The sequence below is a fragment of the Ochlerotatus camptorhynchus genome, unplaced genomic scaffold (assembly GCF_037179485.1).
Source record: "Ochlerotatus camptorhynchus isolate MF236.1 unplaced genomic scaffold, CSIRO-AGI_Acam_v1.1 ptg000433l, whole genome shotgun sequence".
NCBI classification, from domain to species: domain Eukaryota; kingdom Metazoa; phylum Arthropoda; class Insecta; order Diptera; family Culicidae; genus Ochlerotatus; species Ochlerotatus camptorhynchus.
In genome coordinates this window covers 431692-450996 of record NW_027040919.1, presented here as the reverse complement: position 1 = coordinate 450996, position 19305 = coordinate 431692, and the positions used below count along the sequence as shown (strand labels likewise).

General features: G+C 43.7%; 1 protein-coding gene across 1 annotated transcript in view; it reads left to right on the top strand.

The window, feature by feature from the left end:
* The window catches only part of kat80 (katanin 80), a 44670-nt gene that overhangs the window by 1497 nt on the left and 23868 nt on the right, over positions 1 to 19305 (top strand). The window contains exons 2-5 of the mRNA XM_065234369.1: positions 8053 to 8180; positions 8249 to 9733; positions 12042 to 12754; positions 12816 to 12890. Of these exons, the coding sequence (XP_065090441.1) occupies positions 8053 to 8180; positions 8249 to 9733; positions 12042 to 12754; positions 12816 to 12890 (2401 nt within the window). The remainder of the gene's footprint in view (positions 1 to 8052; positions 8181 to 8248; positions 9734 to 12041; positions 12755 to 12815; positions 12891 to 19305) is intronic.

Below are 19305 nucleotides of genomic sequence, written 5' to 3'. Positions count from 1 at the left end.
TATTTTCTATGTTCGAAAATCCCTGTGCTGTCGATCGACCGGTTCATGAGAAGAACTCAGCCACGGTTGTCAAAATTTAACATCTTGTCTGTCAGAAATAACTATGCTCGGATAGCAGGGTTAATCCTAGATAGAGCTGGAATTGGGGCGTAACAGCCTTTGTAAACAATGAACTTCTCTTGTTTATTTCTCCAAATTCAAGGCACGCCTACACAAACCAACGTATCCATCAGGTAAGAGAAGTCTTCCTCTACTCGATGGTGATGTCGATTTGCCAGGGAGAGCCATGACTTCCGAGAAATCAACGAGAGAAGTTATTGTTTACAAAAGCTGTTACGCCCTAATTCCAGCTCTATCTAGAATCGATAACTTTTCATCTGTCAAATTTTAACCATAAGTTAAAATAATCCATTAGAACCTTAGACAGGCTAAGACCAACGCCCTGCAATGCAATCCAGTTCTTGAAACTGCCGAAAACATCAGCAGCGCTGGTGATGCATAACATATTTAAGCTCCAACCATGTAACATTAAATGCGGCAAGGTGGCAACAAATGTAATGCCTTCAAAGCCATTCTTACTTTCCCGCAATGGACAATACAACAAGATTTAGTTGTTTTCGAATTGACGAGCACAATTTGCGTGAATCATGCTTTCCTATAACGTTATTTCAAAAACTCTATCTATTTTCCGCAACGCGGCAGGACATGCACCAAGCTTAATCATAGAGGAAAAGGATGAGCTGTCAAATTAGAAACCAGAAAAATTTGGCTTCACTCGAGTTGTTCGCAGATGACAGACGTTGCAGTCCTGTGGCTAAGACCATGACTGGTCCATCTCGCTATTTTGTAGGTTTTGATATCAGCTACAATTTTTGTGAATAACTCAAATCTGTATCTCTTAGGCATGATGAACCAGATCGAACAGAACCCACCAAAACATAAGACAAGAGCCTTGCTAAATTCTCATTCTGGACCACAATAGTGTAATAGTGTGCATTATACCAGTCATTTGCCGTTCAATTACGAACATATATAGGGTTGTTATGACAACACGGATTCCGTGATTTTTGCGATTTTCGCGGATTTGTTATCGGACTTCTTATGGCGCGGATTTGCTTATCACATATGTTCTGGTGCGAATTTGGCGTGTTTTAAATTTAAAGTTCGCGCGGTTTGATTAATATTAAGCTGTTAAGCGGTCAGTGGACTGTAACAACATTTTTTTTCTTTTGAAAAAGAAAAACTCATTTTAAAAAACTAACTTTAATGTAACCTGGGCAATGTTGCCAGTCCGGCAATAGCAAAGTGAAGAGGTGCGACGTGAACACAGGCACGGTAACCATAGTACGGTAATAGAGGAAATGCTTCACCAAACCCGAGCGTCTTTCACCATGGAGGTGCGGCTAAAAACGGCGTCTGTTCTCCATGTTAGGAGCGGTTGATCACCGTCCTAGTGCCAGCGTGGGACTCTAAACAGAGCTGTGCACGACGGTCCCGCTTCGGGACAGTGGGTTACGGCAGGGCCAACAAACCGCCCTGGAAAAAATATAAAATTGCAAATACTGAAGAAAGAAATACGGATCGCAATAATCGACACAGACCTACGCGACTGAATAAGAAATACGATTGGAAACTCGGAAGATGGAACTGCAAATCGCTCGGCATCCCGGGTTGCGATAGGTTAATCTATGACGATTTTCAACCACACAAAATCGAGAAAGGAACTTTGCTCGATGGGACAAAAGGTATGGAAAAGCGGTAATCGAGCTGCTATGGCACCACCAACGAGCTGAGAACCGGCTTTGCAGTGCTGGGTAAGATGCGCTTGATTGGTTGACAGTTGATCAACGCGAGCTGAGGATTAAGGGTCGTTTTTTCAACTACCGACGACAGGAGCTGAAGCAATGGTACGACGGCTGTTCGCAACGGGACGTCAAAATCGTCATCGGCAATATGAACGCTCAGGTAGGATGGGATGTAATGTACAGATCAGCAATCGCGCCAAACAGCCTGCCTCCCGTGGTATGGTAGCCCGAAGTCCCTTTTTTCCCCGTAAGGATATCCACAAAGCCACCTGGAAATCACCTGATCAACACACAGAAAACCAAATCGATCACGTTCTAATCGACGGGAAATTCTTCTCTGACATTATCAACGTTCGCACGTATCGCAGTGCAGACACAGAGAACAGACGTTGAAGCTCGGTCAGAAACTTGTGTAAAATAAGTGGGAACGTCACCGTTACGTGGTGTTAGCATCTCCTGATTTTCTCTCTAAATTTTCCACTTTCGACCAATTTGGCGCTAGTATCGATAAATTTTCTGTTGAAAATTGCCACTTGGCGCTACTAGCACTTAGTGTCTAGTGTAATTTGTGCAACGCCAGCGCCATCATGTTGTCAAAGAGGGTTTTTAAGTGGGGAAGTCGCCGTTAGTGGCGCTTAAGTCGAATAGGAATCTTTACACAAGTTTTTAGAGAAATTTTGTTCGAGCCTCCATGTCTGTTCTCTGTGGTGCAGATTAGGATCAGATTAGATTAGAATGCTGCAACACCGCACGAGATTGAATGTGGAGCGATACAGACAAGCGCGGGACAGACAAAACTTGGTTTTTCTAAGGAAGACCGAGTTATATGTGCAAGGACTTGGACGGCAACCTTCTCACGAACGAGTATGGGGTGATTGTAGAGGTGGAAGCAGTACTATGACGAGCACCTCAACGGTGATGCAGCAGAACACAAAGGTGGCACGGCAACAAACCTGAAAGCATGCGCAGAAGACGACAGGCTACTACTGGCCTGAACTCAAGAAGTTAAGGAGGGGATCGGTCGGTTGAAAACAACAAAACAACTGGTGTAGATCAACTACCATGTGAGCTACTAAAATACGGTGGTGAAGCACTGGCTAGAGCATTGCACTCGGTAATTGCCAAGATTTGTGAGGAGGAGATATTACCGGAGGAGTGACCGCTTGAGAGTTCGTGGGACAATACCAAGGGTGTCCGCGCTACCACGGAACAAATTTTCGCGATTCGACAGGTTCTGCAGAAATGCCGCGAACACAACGTACCCACACATCATTTGTTCATCGATTTCAAATCCGCATACGACACAATCGATCGAAATGGCAAATTATGCATGAGTACGGATTTCCGGATAAACTGATGCGATTGGTCAAGGCGACGATGGATCGAATGATGTGCGTTGTTCCAGTATCGGGACACTCGAGTCCCTATGACTTTCGTGTCTGCTATTTAACATCGCGTTAGAAGGTTGATTTTTTATTCGCTTTTATATGGTTTTCATTTATTTATTTATTTATTTATTATTCTCTTCATCGAACTTTCGTTGTCTAAATGAAGATTGATGAGGAAAAGCCTATTTGGTAAATATTTGCGCAATAGGCGTCAAAACCCCATATCTTTTCAAAATACAAGGGACAATATAAAAAGGACAGAATAACACATCAATTATAAAAATAAACACCGAATAATAATAATAATACTATGGTCTTCATCATAAAAAAAAATAGCCTCGTCCTATGGCATGGAGTTGTCCTTGCATCAGTCGAGGCCGTCATCGCAGAGTTGAGCGGGAACAAAAAAGGAAACATTTAGCAAAATTCATCAGATGTACATTAATGGACAGCTACTCACCGTCTTGCAACAATTTGCTAATTGAAAACAGTTGAATGTGTCGAACCGTATCGTCACCTATCCAGCAGACTACGTTGAATCCGTTGACGAAATGTTTCCACTGTGCAGTTGAAATCGAAAAAAAACATAGAATTCATTGAAACGGGCAGACATGAACCGTATTGGATCATGTAATCCGTAATTAGCTGCACGGGGTCCGAGATGCAGGAAACTTCTCGATCGTAGAACTCGTTCAGGTGCATAGATATCGAATTCAGCCAAAATCCCGGGAGAGTCGATTTAGCTTATCAACACTTTTGCTGCAAAAACTGCCTGGTTAATCTTCCGCCTTCGTTCAAGAGTTTAATACCCAGTAGTTGGCAACGATCTTCGTAGGGTGGAAGGTTCGTATGATCGTACCAAGGAAAGTGGCGAAGAGCGTAACGAACGAATATCCTCTGAACAGACTCGATCCTCGCTATCCAAACTGTTTCATAAGGACACCATACTACTACACCAAATTCCAAGATCGATCGCACTAGAGAACAATATAGAGCTGTCATGCAGGTAGGATCCCGAAACTCATCAGAGATCTTAAAGATGAATCCGAGTTGCCTGTTAGCTTTGGTTATGATATCCGTGTAATGTAGCTTGAATGTCAAAGCAGAATCAAGTGTAATTCCTAGATCACGAACGTTGTCCACACGCTGCAGAGGTTGGTTATCGATCGTATAATTGAATGCAATAGGTTTTAGCTTGCGATGGAAAGTGATGATATTGCATTTTTGAACATTCAACGTGAGAAAATTCCTAGAGCACCACTCTTCGAAATTATCGATCAGGTGCTGCAACCACGTACATCTTGACATCGTCTGCATAGAATGACCGGCAGCCAGTTGGAAGTATCAAACCGATTTCGTTAATGAATATGGAGAATAGCAGCGGTCCCAATTGCTGCCTTGAGGAACGCCTGAGTTGTTTGAAAAATATTCCGATTGATCAGACCCGATTTTCACACAAAGCTCTCGATTGGTAAGATACGATTCAAACCAACGAGTGAGTCCATGAGAAACACCAAGCTTCTCGAGTTTGGCAATTCGAATGGCATGATCAACCCGGTCGAAAGCAGCCTTGAGATCCGTGTATACGACGTCCACCTGTGCCCCTGCCTCCATATTCCGTAGGCATAGGGAAATGAAAGGAGCGAGGTTTGTTGAGACCGAACGTTTGGGGTGGAAACCATGTTGGTCAGGAGAAATGTAGTTTCTACAGCTGGCAAATAAAGCGTCGTTGATGATTATCTCAACGGCGCCGGTGGTGTAGTGGTAAGCGTGATTACCTCTCACCCCAGCAGGCCTGGGTTCAATCCCAGTCGGCGCCGCCGGGATGTTCTGAGGTCCCCGGTTCATGAGTTGTGATGGGTCGATAGGTAGGGTCCAGGTGTGGGAGCTGCCTTCCTGGCGCGTCGGTAGCATTGGTGCTCAGCACGGAAAACAAGATCGACGGAAAACAAACCAAAGGAAAAAAAATGATTATCTCGAATACTTTCTAGCAGGCACAAAGTGTCCTCAGTAATTCTCCACATTTTGTTTGTCTCCTTTCTTGAAAATTGGGAACATGAACGAAGATTTCCAACGAGAGGGAAATACACCTTGTTGTAACGAAATATTGAACAGCTTTGAAAGCGGAGAGGAAGCTCTGTTGAGCATCTTTTGAGTATGGACGATGGAATGCCGTCAGGCCCAACAGCGCTCGAGAATTTCAGCTTCTGGATGGCAGAGTCGACGAGGTCCAATATGACCGTGAAAATATCAAAGCTGAACGCGTCACTGAGAGTATCTCTGATCCCTTCAGCAACTTGACTTAACGATGCCGTTGAATCGTTGAAAACACTCTTGAAATGCTCAGCCAAGAGGTTACATTTCTCTAAAGAAGTGTTGGCTCTTTTATCGCTTAGATGAATCTCAACCGGTAGCCCATCCTCTTTCCTTTTTGTCTTCACAAACGTCCAGAATACCTTAGGATTACGCCGGAGATTGGTCTGCATACGTCTTGAGTACTTCTTGTATAGAAAACGGTTGTACATTCGGTAGCAATTACTTGCTAACGAAAATAATCGCTTGGTGAATGGATAACGGGACTGGCTGTATTTTCGAAGAGCCTTCGATCTCACACGCTTCAAGTGTTGTAATCGAGCATTGGACCATGCAGGTTTTGGAGCAGGTCTCCTCAGAGGCACACAATCCATTATTAATCGGCTAACAACTTCGTCGAAATAGTTAACGGCTTCATCAGTGGACGAACACAAGTCAAGCGACTGCTAATCTACCTGGGCCAGTGAGTGATTCAATGCGACGTAGTCAGTTCTACGAAAGTCCAGGCTTTGTACATCAACGGTGTTTTCTTAGAGAACAGGAACTGATCGATTGATAAATGCTTCCAACGCTGGATGATCGGCGTCTAGATGTATCAGAGGCTCAGATGCCTCAGCGACACTGCACTCTAGTGCGGCGGCTTCGTTCACCAACACAAGATCAAGCAGCCGAGAGTTTCTGTTTGGTACACCAAACAGTAAACCATCCAAAAGAGCACAGCAGGAAGCAGGCATGTACGACCGAAGAATGTCAATGGTTGGATGATCATTCGCGGAAATATTCCAAACAAGCCCAGACTGGTTACAGTCGCCAAATAGCAGAGCTAGATCGTTGTGATGTAATCGGGACAATACAGCACCAATGGAACTGATATAGGTTCTCAACGCAGCTCAAATTAGATTTACGGTCAGGAGGAAGGTACATAACGCCGATGCTTATCATGTTGTGTGACGTCGTAATCTTCACCCATAACTGCTCAAGAGAAGTACTAACCGGAGCAGGATCGAGGCAACAGTTCAGTCGTTTGGAAACCGCAATCAAGACGCCACCACCGCGTGATTTGGCACTGTTCATCCGGTTACGGTCATTACGAAAAACTGAGAACCTACTGCCAAATAATTGTGCTGAGTGAATTCGATCATCTAGCCAGGTCTCGGTAAGAACTATTGCATCGTAGTTGGACTCAACAGCAGTCAAGAATAAGTCGTCAATTTTAGTTCGCAAGCCACGAACATTTTGATAATACACCACAAGTCCATCGGATAACATAGGTTGGCAATCGGAAAGGCAAGGTTCAGTCGGTGGTGAAGAAGACGTTGCGCTGACACGTGGAGGCTGATCAGGCGAGGAATTGGTTTCAATAAACGCATACTTGCCTGAAATCGAAGGTTGGAAGACCCCTTCACCGTTCTCAACCACAGGGCCAGAACGACTACGATGGCAGGAATCAGTACACACGACTGCGTTGAGAGGCTTAGGGGCTTCCATAGTTTTTAGACAGAGAACGCAATATGTTTTTATATTTTTCCTTGAAAATTTAGGCTTAATTTTAAAAATAATTCCTGATTATCCTGCTATCTTGCGATATGATAAGAGACATGATTTAATATGTGGACTAATTCAAGATCTTCAGAATAAAACATGATCAACCCAAAGTCTTCACAAAATATCTAAAGGACTTTATCTAGGTATTTGAACAACTAAAAGTCTGTGAAAAGATTGCCAAGTATATCTAACGTTTTAATCGATGGATGACTGTACTAGCGGTGGTAGAAGTTTGAAAATTATGAATTAAATTATAATTATAATAAATTAGAAATTATATATTTTTTTCTGGTAAGAGCGGAAAAAAAATCGAGGAAATATTTTCAGCACAGGAGCCTACAACTTTGCTGCAAAATTCGCAATATGCTTAGTAGGCATTTTGCATGCAAACTGAACCTTTTCAACGTAGGATAATTAGTTAATGACGGTTTTTAAGCGGACCAAAGGCGTAGTACTGCTACCCAAGTCTCCTCTAGCAATTAAATTAAGGATCCAAACCTCGAGACTCAGTTGAATGACTCGCAAAAGACATGCTCCGTGTCAATAACGTTGTCGAGAGACGACGTAAACAAGGTTACAACAACGTCCCGCAGTTCCAAATTAGGCACATGGACCGAGGCCGGTCACCATACCACCGTCAGCCGATATGTACTGGAGGCGGAAAGTGGAAGCGCAGAAGGGTTGCGATTGGTGGGATGAAATGACGGACTCTGCTCCGCTGCGCTGCGCTAATGTCGACAGCAAAGGCAAAGAACAAAGCGTAGTTTGTCGCGGTGGGCCGGTGTGCTATAACGTTTGTAAAGCGAGAAAATTGATCTCCTTCCAATGAATGCAGCATCTCTCGTTGCGCTGCGTTGCATGGTAATGGGGATTCGGAATGGAAATATTTTAACAATTGTTTGTAGCTAGAAGCGATGCAGCGTGCAAAAATAACCATCGGTGTTTCGATAACTGACAGGGAAAAGACGTTTGACACAAGTATTTTTCTCTCTCTCTTCTAGATGACATTCAAGCACACAGCAGCAAAGTATCATGTTTGGATATTGGAGTTACAGGACGGGTGCTGGTCACCGGCGGTCAGGACCGCAATGTGAATCTGTGGACATTTGGAAGCAAGGAGTGCTTCATGGTTAGTATGCTCATAGTTTTGTACCATTTTATTAGCAAGTGTGTAATGATTATGACTTTTTTTTTCAGACCTTAACGGGCCACAATGCTCCAGTCGATTGCGTCAAATTTGCATACTCGGATGATTATGTGTACTCGGCCGATGATACTGGTGTGATTAAACGATGGGATTTGAACTCGGGCACGGAATGTACGACATTTTTCGGACACATGAAAACGGTCCGCACGTTGGACTTTCATCCCTACAGCGAATATGTGGTATCCGGTAGTCACGATACCTCCATTCGCCTGTGGGATGTCCGACAAAATACCTGCATCAAACGATACCGGAGGCACATGTCGCACGTGAATTCGGTCAAATTTTCCCCTGATGGGCTGTGGATCGCCTCGGCTGGTACTGAGGGATGTGTCATAATCTGGGATATCCGGATGAGCAAGCATTTTATGGAGTTTACTGAGAGAGAATCGCCGGCGATTTGTGTTCAGTATCATCCATCAGATCTGCTGATGGCTGCTGGAAGGAACGATGGAACGGTTGATTTGTATGATCTGGAAAAGAAGCAGCTTCTTTCAAGAGCTGACAAGACCCGCTCCAAGGGACATCCGGTGAAATGCATCTCGTTCGACGAGGGTGGGTCTTGCCTGTTTGTTGGTACAGCTGGTGGTATTTCTGTGATTGGCTGGGAGCCCGATCAGGAGTATGATCACGTGGATTCGACATGGACATTTTTGGGAGATATGATAGCTGTTGGGAAGAAGCTAATTTGTGGAACTTACGAGAATAGAAACGTTTCGATCCATGCATTAAATCTTACTCAGGTGAAGCCATTCTTCAATCCTCAGAATCAGCCTTTCAATCACCATCAAAGTTCAAGGAAGAGTTTTAGTCGTGGAAGCGGAAAGGTTCGATTATCTATTGGAGATCGGTCCCTCTCGAGCGATACCATAGAAGAACATACCAATGGAGGGATGTCTCCGAACCTCAGCATAGAAATGATCGACGAGGAAGGTTCTTCGGTGCTGACGGAAAAAAACACTTTCGATTTTAGCCATAGTAACGGAAGCGGTACTGTTAGCTACGAAACCTTCACGCCACCTTCCTCCGCAATTCCTGTGGCAACAGTTACACCTCCGTCAGGTCCTCTATCCAATAGCAACTATCAGGTCAGAGATGAGATGAGAATGTACAACATCAGCACCTCGACTGGCTATTCCAGTGATCTGGATTACTACCCCTGCAAGAACAACCCTTCCGATGCGGAGAAAGAAGACTTCCCGGTGAAAAGTGCTCAAGCCCCGGACTACGCACCAAAGTTGACAACCTCCAGTACAGCCAGTGGTGGCGGCAGCAGCAGCAGCAGCACGACTATGACGAAAACCACTTTCGTTAGACAAAAGACGGATTCGATCAGTAACAGCAGCGTGCAGCAGAGACGACCTTCGCAGCCTAATCTTGCCGCCTCTAGGAATACGTTTGGGTCCAGCAATTTGACCAGGAAAATATCAACCTCCAGGAGTACGCTTGAGCTCAACAAGCTCGGGCAAGATGAGCAGGTAAGGCGATTGGATTGGCTAAGCACGGGGTTGTCGGTGTGCTTTCAGTGCACATCAATTTTGCTCGTTAGAATGGCAAACTTCCTTTCAATGTCTAAACCCAGCTTTAAGAGAAGATTATTTTGTTTTCTGAATACTTCTAGTTATTGTTCATTATTGTGTTCTTAACAGATGGATTAGCTCAGAGAACTAACTAAATGTTAACCTAGAGGATAATTATCATACTTGGGAGGATTTTTTCTATTGCTTGGAGTAGCACTTTTTTGAATGACTAATTATTCAAATATACGTAGACAAGCATTGCATTGGCAGCATAGAGAGGCTTTATTGAGTATTCATGGTCTTCATTGTAAACCTAGTTAGATGGTAAAATTTGCTTCTCAGTGAAGTTTTAATATTGTAGTGTTGCTGCTATTGCAATTTAGATGGAATTAACTTACCAGATGAATCCGCCCGCGAATTAGCTTTTGGTTAAGCGTATAATCCGGAATAATTTTCTTGTCGAGCAAATTTTAGAATGAATTCTAGAGATAACACAAAGGTATTTCAGAGAATACTTTCTGGGGAGCTTTAGGAAAGTATCTAGGAGAGTTTTTTTTCTAGAACTTCCAAGAGTGTTCCAGTATTCGAGAAAAGGTACAATTCCAAAATAATTCTGCGAAGATCTTTAAGGAAATTCCGAGGATAATTCCAAGCGCATTTCGAATGGTATTTCTAGAGAATTTTTATGAGGTGTTGAATACTTGGCACTGATGAAGTCTGCAAGTAGTAGAAGAAATACGCGTATCTGTTAAAAGATAAGCAATTATAACGGAATTAAAAGGAAATAAACCAACACACTCAAAGCTCTTCATAAAGGGATTCCGTTAAGAGGTTCGACAAAATTAAAAGTTTGAGAAATCCATGCAAATTCCAGAAGAATTTGGAGGGAACTCCATCATAATTCTGAGCAAAATTTGAAAACAATTCGCGACGGAAGAATTTCCCCCAAATAAACACTTTTCAATTGTTAGTCGAGAATCATGGGAATTCTACGGAAAAAAAAATTGAAGCTCTAGTTTAAAATTCTAAGGAAATCTGAGGACGAATTTTAATAACTTTTAACATGATTCTATCAGTGTTCACTCGGCTGTCGACAAAAGCAGGCCACTCTCGATGTGTGCTACGCGATCGTCTGTTTTCTCGGCAGCAACCATTGTGTGGTTCTCCTCATTGTTCTTCATCAGCAGTTCTTTCGGTCGATGCGTCGTCGACTTTGGAAAGCAACCGTTTCGTGATGAGTGTGTGAGTGCTGACCACGTTTTGCGTCCATTGCTGCAATGGACGCACTCTGACCCTCGTTGGCGTACAACAATTTGCCATACAATGAAACTACTGGAAGCGGCTCTATTTCTGATGGAGGATGCTTTTTGGATAGCGGAAGATAAAGTGTTTATTGTGTTGTACCTTTTGACTATAGTTTTAAGATGTATTGTATAGTGACCAAGAATCCTCGGCTCTGTAAAGTTAATTCGGTTGAGCCTTATCAAATAAATCAATAAACAAAAAAAAAAAAAAAAAATGATTCTAAGTTCTCGTCTGACAAAGATGAACGAGAATAAGAACAACCTGCGGGCTGGATGCGAGGACTATTTCTAAACTCGTTGCGGGCCGCACAAAATGAGGCAGGCCTGGTTTAACATCTTGCTCCAAAAAGCATTGCCATTGGAGTCATCTTCAGCGAATCAAAACACATAAAGTAACTAGCGATACCGACAAAACGCTTACTACTACTGCTACGATAAACTCTCTCTGTAATACAGCTTGATCGGAGTTGTAGAAGGATAATGATATATTGCTTGCCTGCTTTGTTGCAGGTTGGTTAAAAATTCTCATTAACACACATGTATCATCTTTGACTTTACTTCGTGAAGCAGTTTGCCAACAATTTGGTAGTTTCATTCTACCGCCCCGAGCGAGCTATATTTCAAAGGCAGTTTGTCATGAAAAAAAAAGAAGAAGATTTTATCATTATTGCTTTCCATTTCTGACAAAACGTTTCGTTCGGCTCGTTGATCGCTTGTCATTTTGTCATTTTGAGATACGTTTGACTCCTTGATCATCTTTGTTTTTTAACAAACGAATTCCACTAAGGTGGTTCTTCTCCAAAAATAAGTCTGTTAGGGCATCTAGTTATTTGATTTTTTTTTATTTGTCTAATTGCTTAAACTGAAAAGAGACATTTGTGTCAAGAGGTACTAATCCCCACGTACATAGATGTTTTAATGTATTCATCAGGTCTAAAATAACTTTTAATTTACCCATGCAGGTCACCTTCAAGAAGCCGATCAGCCGTGGCAGCTCGCCGATCCGGAACAATACCGCCCTCAGCAGCAAGATCCGCAAGAGCGAAAGCTCTGCACAAATCAACAACATGAAGAATGCCACCAATCGCTACAGTGCCCATCACAATGCCAACGTAAAGGTCGAGATCGTAACGAAACCGGTCCGTTCGAAAACATCGCTGGATATGCGCCAGCGGAACAACGCCAACGGTGAGCACCAGAACAGTAGCAGCGCTACCATGAGCCGAGCCGGCATCATTCAGCATAACAATAGCAACAGCCACAACAACGGTCACTACTCCGGAGGTCATAGTCTAACTCACATAGGGATCAACGATTCCGGAGGTGGTGGAATGGGACGAGATTCGATTCTGATGCCACCTCCGTCGGTTCCACCTCCGTCTTCGATCCCCACGCATCACAGCATCCCCCTCATTCGGTACTCGTCGCACGATGGCGGGGGCGCTAACATCAGCGTCGTCGGCGCAGGAATGACCTCCAGCGAGGAGTACGAAATCCAGCTTCTTATGAACGAACACGATAGCGTCTTCCAAGCTCTCTGCAATCGAACGGCACTGCTTTCGGCGATCCGAAACTATACGCAATCGGGAGATGTAAACACGGCACTCAAGGTGGCGGTACGGATGAACGATCAGCATATTCTGGTTGATTTGCTAGGGGCGATACTTGAAAAAAGGTAAAGTATGCCAGCTCACAATTGAGAGCATATCTATACAATAATTCATCTTTCTTTGCAGCTCACACTTCACGTTAGACATGTGTGTTCTGCTACTGCCAAAAATCTACGACCTGCTGCAGAGTGAATTCAAATTGTAAGTACCCTTGATGTCACTCTCCATTCAAATCGGAGGGGAGGTCTATCAATTTGATTGCTTTTTACGAAAAGGAGATGAAGTCTACTTCAGCTAATTATCTTGTCATTTGTTTTGCGTTCGGATCCGCGTAAGCGCATTTAGGACAGATTTACATTTGATCACAGCAAAAAGGGGTTTATTTGAATATTGCTTCAGTTTGCTGCGCGTGTGGCAGATGTTAACTCGACAAACTTTTGAGATGCAGAAATGTGTTTTTTTTAAGTGCTAGAACAAAAGATGATCCACATATTGTCTAAAATTATCGAATCCATCAAATAAGTTTTTGTTTAAAATCAATAGCATTTTAATTGTTTTTCGATGGTTGCTCAGTTGAAGTCTGAATCATATATATGGACGAGAAAAATGAGCACACGGGAAGCTGTAAGTACTGACTATTTAATGGTAGATTGACGAACATGAGACAAACTAAAATGTTGTGGATCAGCTGTGCTACCATGTGAAGTGGTTTCTTTGCTTGATCTCCTATCCAAACTAGGTGGCGCAGAAGACCACAGGACGGCCCATAAAGAAATAAATCTCGTTCCATTTTTAAATAGGCCAATAATTTATTTTTCGTAAAAATAACTCGGTTACAAAAACGTCAATATTTCCCAGACTGATTTTAACCTAACACTACTCCAACAATCAGCAATGCGCTACAAACATTTGATAGTCTGATAGAAGAATAGAAATCTATTGCACACTATTGTTAAATGTCGCATTTCCGGCATTTTAGTTCTTCCAAATTCCAATTCACAAATTCACAGTAGAGACAAGGAAGAGGAGCTTTTTTAGGAATAGCTAAAGGTAGAAGTGAATTGCGACTACGTCGGAAGTATTAAAAATTGTATTCCTTGTATTTTGACTGTTCATCAGTTTATATACACAGTTTATATACACTTTATATACACTGAATTTTTAGACCGCATACCAAACAAATAATCCAATTATGCCATCCAAAAGCACACACACCGACAGTACGGTAACCTGCAGACGCAGATTGCCTTAAATAGTGATTTTTACCTTCGTTACAAGTGAGGGCACGGTTATTAATTCCCGCTGTACGTCGAGACGGATTCAGGGGCAAACGAGGAGTGAGCCCAACGTGGAAAACAAGAAGAGCTGCTGACTACCAAACACCTATCTTTACTTGCCCACCAGCCATGTCGCTGGATGTGGGCTTTCCCCCTCTACCGGGTGACCCTGGAGGAGGACCCTCTAACCTAATTGATGGATCACCCGCTGGTCCTACTCTGCCATCTTCATGGACCCACAAGGCCTGTACAGAGAGCTTGTTGTTCTCAGGATGGAAGCAGCATCGGACGCACAAAAACTTCCAGAACATCCCTTCCTAATCCGTGCTCCGATCGAGTCATGGATCAAAGGAAAAATCGACGGCGCTACCTCTGAGGCCAGAGGAAAGTCATACGCATTCAAAGTACGTTCCAAATGGCAAATGGACCGGCTCCTTGAGATGACCCAACTACTCGATGGCAAGGAAATAAAAATTACCAAGCATGTCAACCTCAATGCTGTTCGATGCGTGATTAGTTGTCAGGATATGGCGAAGGTAAAAGATGAGGAGGTTTTAGAGTATCTGAAAACACGAAACATCTCACAAATCCGGAGGAAAGCAGCCAGCGGAAACGATCGAGTGAATACAGCTACAGTAATTCTCACTGTAAATAGTACTAGGGTCCTCGAATACATCGATGTCGGTTATCACCGATGCAAAACTCGACCTTATTACCCGGCACCGATGTTATGTTACCGTTGTTTCAGCTTTGGGCATACCAAATCGAGATGCCAACAGCCAACCCAAACTTGTGGACAATGCTCCCAGCAACATGTCGAAGGTCTCCGATGCTTGAACCCTCCTTTCTGCACTAGATGCAACACTAATAGCCATGCGATCGCGAGTCGAAGTTGTCCGATTTACCAAACGGAAGATGCCATTAGGGTTGACAAGGGCATCCCCTACCCTGCCGCTAGGAAAATGTTTGAGGCAGCTACTGGAAATAAGTCCTTTGTTAAATCATGGGTTTAATGCCAAGCTCTCCGTCATGACTCTTAAAATTCATGATCTCTAAACAAAATGAATATGTTCTTTCGATAGCCGGCTATCGAGAGATTAAATAAACAACAAATAAACAATACATACTTTTGGTTGCATCGCCAACTTGAGGTGAATCCTAACCGAATACCCTACCCAACCCTCCAACTCCGTAGCACTTATGAGGGTGTCGCTAAGTCGGTGGCCTCTCGTTAAGTAAGTACTACATCAACATTTCCTTCCCTATCCCTAGTTATGGTAAAGATGGGCGTGGCCGGGAATAGCGACAGTCATGCTTCTGTAACTCTTGTTTAGATTGGAACCAATGTTTACTCCTCAGCATTATTCCTGAAAGTAGTCTAACTGAGAATTTCAGAAGAGACGTGAGTGTCGCTAGTATCCAATCTACGAAGTATATCATAACAACGCTAACGCTACTGGAAATAAGTCCTTTGCCGGTGTTCTTAACGCTAGCAAGGACCAAGCGATTGCCGACTTATCCGCCAAACTCGACAATGTCACACGTGAACTCACTGAGAAAGATCGCAAGAATGAGGCCCTGGAGCTAAAACTGAATGAAGGCTCAACCACCACTAACGTTGACGTCATCAACGAGCTGCGACAAGCAATCGTTGACCTTCGCATAGAACTACAAAGGAAAGATTATCGAATCGAGGCTCTAGAGACAGCAGACTAGACTATCCAAGTACAACACCTCCAAGAAACCGTCGCCAAAAAAGATAGGGAGATCTTCCTGCTTCGCTCCGTAAACAGTACCAAGAAACCAGTTACCCCATCTGACGCACAAACACAAAGCAGAGATGATAAGCAACAACAGTTACCGAAAAACCCAGCAAAAACAAAACCGCATCAGCTAGAATCTACGCAAACAACTCCGGATCAGCCAAAACTGGACTCAAAACAAAACACAAAACTCTCTCAGAATACAGGAGCCAAAAAGAAATCAATCAGAAAACAGCATAGCATCGACCTCGTAACCAAACGAATCAAGGGAAATAACTCTACTCCGACCATCTCAGACTCAGAAGAAAACCATGAAGATATCACTGACTCTCCATCAGCATCCATGGACTTCACAGTCTCGTCTGATGATGATATGCGGGGCAGTCAGGATCCACTGATGGAACCATAAACCCAACTGCCATCCAGTCCTCCCCTACACCAGCGCAAAGAAAGCCGCATTCTTTTTCAAATCAATGGACTCGTCACCCATTCGAACAGTGATGAAACTGAAGCTACTAAGGAGGACTCTAGTCAAAACCATGACCATACAACCAGCTCGCCAATCATTGTCTCTCTACCAAACACCCCTACCATACCAGATAAGGCCTCGGGCAGTCGGGGCCCTGTCAGTGCGGACGTCAATGTAGAACCGGAACTGGCAGACAACCCCCGGCACTCGTTGGTAAACTCTGGAAATCAAAACAAACGATTTGTATCGACTTATCCGGTTGGATCGTGGGGAAGCAGTGCCCCGGTCGGTGCGGACGTCATTCAAGAACCAGAACCGGCGGACAACCCTCGGCTCCCTGCGAGAATCAAATTGTTACCTGTGACCCTCCAAAGTCCAAATTGGATACCTTAGCATAAAAAATTAAGCAATGACACCGATAATGACCATGCACCAGAACCCTAGTCTTAACCACTTAAAACTAGGCAACAACGAATAGAAGATTAGGAATCATATAGGCGAAGACTAACTCATTATTGCCTTGTTTCAAGATCATCCTCGGTCCAGGTAACCCGAGGACTTATCACTATTAACAAGGCATAACAAGTAACAAGGATTGAGATGTGTTCCTTTGATTACTGGAAAATCCTGTTCCCTTAGTTTCAAGTAGGCAGGACTAGGAATTGGTGGTAGAACTTGCATCCCGTAATGTACCACGAAAAGGCGATCTACCATGACCATGGTCGGCGTAGGGCGAGAAAGAGGTACAAATTCACTCATAATGTCGCAAATCATTTGGTTGAAGTAATGAACCTGTCATTAGCAGGTATGTTTTCTGAAAACCGGTTTTTCGGTAAAAATAAATTTATTATTAATCTCTGTTCAGCAGTCTTCACGAAAACCTACCATTGTTGAGCTTGTGCACAAAGATCAAAGCGAATGTTCAGCTTGAACTTACGCGCTAAAAGGTAAATGCTTCGAACGAATTGGAAGAATGGTTTGTGTATTTGCTTATTTCTCTATGCGTTACTTGCACCTTCGCTCGAGCGCAGCGCTACTGTATCTGTCGCTTGGATTCTGGCAGAGTTGCCAGTCTTCTGGATTTGATGTCTTCGGTTAAAGGCATATAAGAAGCGCTCATAGTAGGTAAAGGAACTAATTCGTCTGCCCTTTACGCAAGCCGTCTCCCATATGAGCACAAGCGCATGAGTTTGCACAGTGGTACTGAGCGCAAGGCTACGTCACTAGTGAGAGCGAGTGTCCGTGACGCGTCGAAATTAGGTGCAAGGCCAAGAAGAACGGTGGAAGGTGGCCCAAGGCTACGCCACCAATAAAAGTGTTTGTCCGAGGCACGAAGAAAAGTGACGCCATTTTGGCTGAAATCAAAATCAAAACAGTGTGAGCACGTTTCGTGAGAACAAAATCGCCATTTTGTTGGCTAGTGAAAACAACGTCGCAATCGAACGATGTAAACAATAATAGAACCTGCAAACAAAAAGAAAATTAACAGTGCGTTAGTGCAATTCATATTGCCGTCGGAAAAAACAAAAACAGTACGCGAATGTCCCATTAGGAAACTCCGCGTGGAAACGTTTCGGGAGTATCTCGCCGGAATATTTTGGATGCTCTAACGGGGAGCAGCAGCAAAAATCTACTGCAGACGGTTGCCGATCAGAAAACGGCGAAGAAGAAGAAAGAAGAGAATAGCATCATGGAGAAAAATCTGGAAGTGCTATACGATCGGCACGATATCCTGGTTGATAAGCTGTTGCGGATGAACGTGACGCTGTGGGTAGATAATGTTGACATTCATTTGCTCCAGCTCCAGTTGGAAACACTTCGTAGGTGTGCTGACGGCTACGAGAGGATAAATGCGGATATTTGTACCATGCTTCCTAGGGATGAACGTGCAGAGCAACGGAGAGAGTACGCTATTTTCGAAGAGCTGCACAATCAGCTGTATATTTGTCTAAACACGAAGATCGATGCAGCTTCCCCAGGGACAAGCCAAACCCAGGTTGCTGTACCGCAGCCGCCGGTGTACGTGCAACATCAAGTTCCGCAATTACATGCACCATTTCCCACTTTCGACGGGAATCCAGAAAATTGGTATAGCTTCAAGAGCCTGTTTTTCAGTATCATGGATAAGTATTCGAGCAAAACCCCGGCGATGAAGATCCTGCATCTGCGAAACTGCTTGACTGGTGAGGCGAAGGACAAGATTGACCAGGATGTTGTAAACAACAACGATTACGACATGGCCTGGAAAACCCTCAAGGATGCGTACGAGGATAAAAGCGAAGACAACAAATCAAGAAGACTGGCAACTTTTCTATTTTCTCATACAAACGCTATGAGACAGGTACAATCGCGTCATCTGCCGCTCAAAAGTAAATGCTTCGAACGAATTTTATAGCAAAGATTACAGCCGCTGACAAACGGTTTGTGTATTTGCTCAGTTGTCTATGCGTTGCTTCCACCTTCACTCAAGCGCAGTGCTACTGTATCTGTCGCTTGGATTCTGGCAAAGCGACGATAAAAGGTTGATTATGGACACGCATATCGATGCGATTCTCGACTTTCAGAAGATCAGTAACAGTGTTCACTCGGCTGTCGACAAAAGCAGGCCACTCTCGATGTGTGCTACGCGATCGTCTGTTTACTCGGCAGCAACCATTGTGTGGTCCTCCTCATTGTTCTTCATCAGCAGTTCTTTCGGTCGATGCGTCGTCGACTTTGGAAAGCAACCGTTTCGTGATGAGTGTGTGAGTGTTGACCACATTTTGCGTCCATTGCTGCAATGGACGCGCTCTGACCCTCGTTGGCGTACAACAATTTGCCATACAATGAAACTACTGGAAGCGGCTCCAGTTCTGATGGAGGAGGCTTTTTGGATAGCGGAAGATAAAGTGTTTATTGTGTTGTACCTTTTGACTATAGCTTTAAGATGTATTGTATAGTGACCAAGAATCCTCGGCTCTGTTAAGTTAATTCGGTTGAGCCTTATCAAATAAATTAATAAACAAAAAAAAAAAAAAAGAAGATCAGTAAGGAAAATCGTGGTAAGACAATCTCGAAGCTGGTCGAAGTTTGTGCTAAGTATGCTGAAACATTTAAGGGCCATGGTT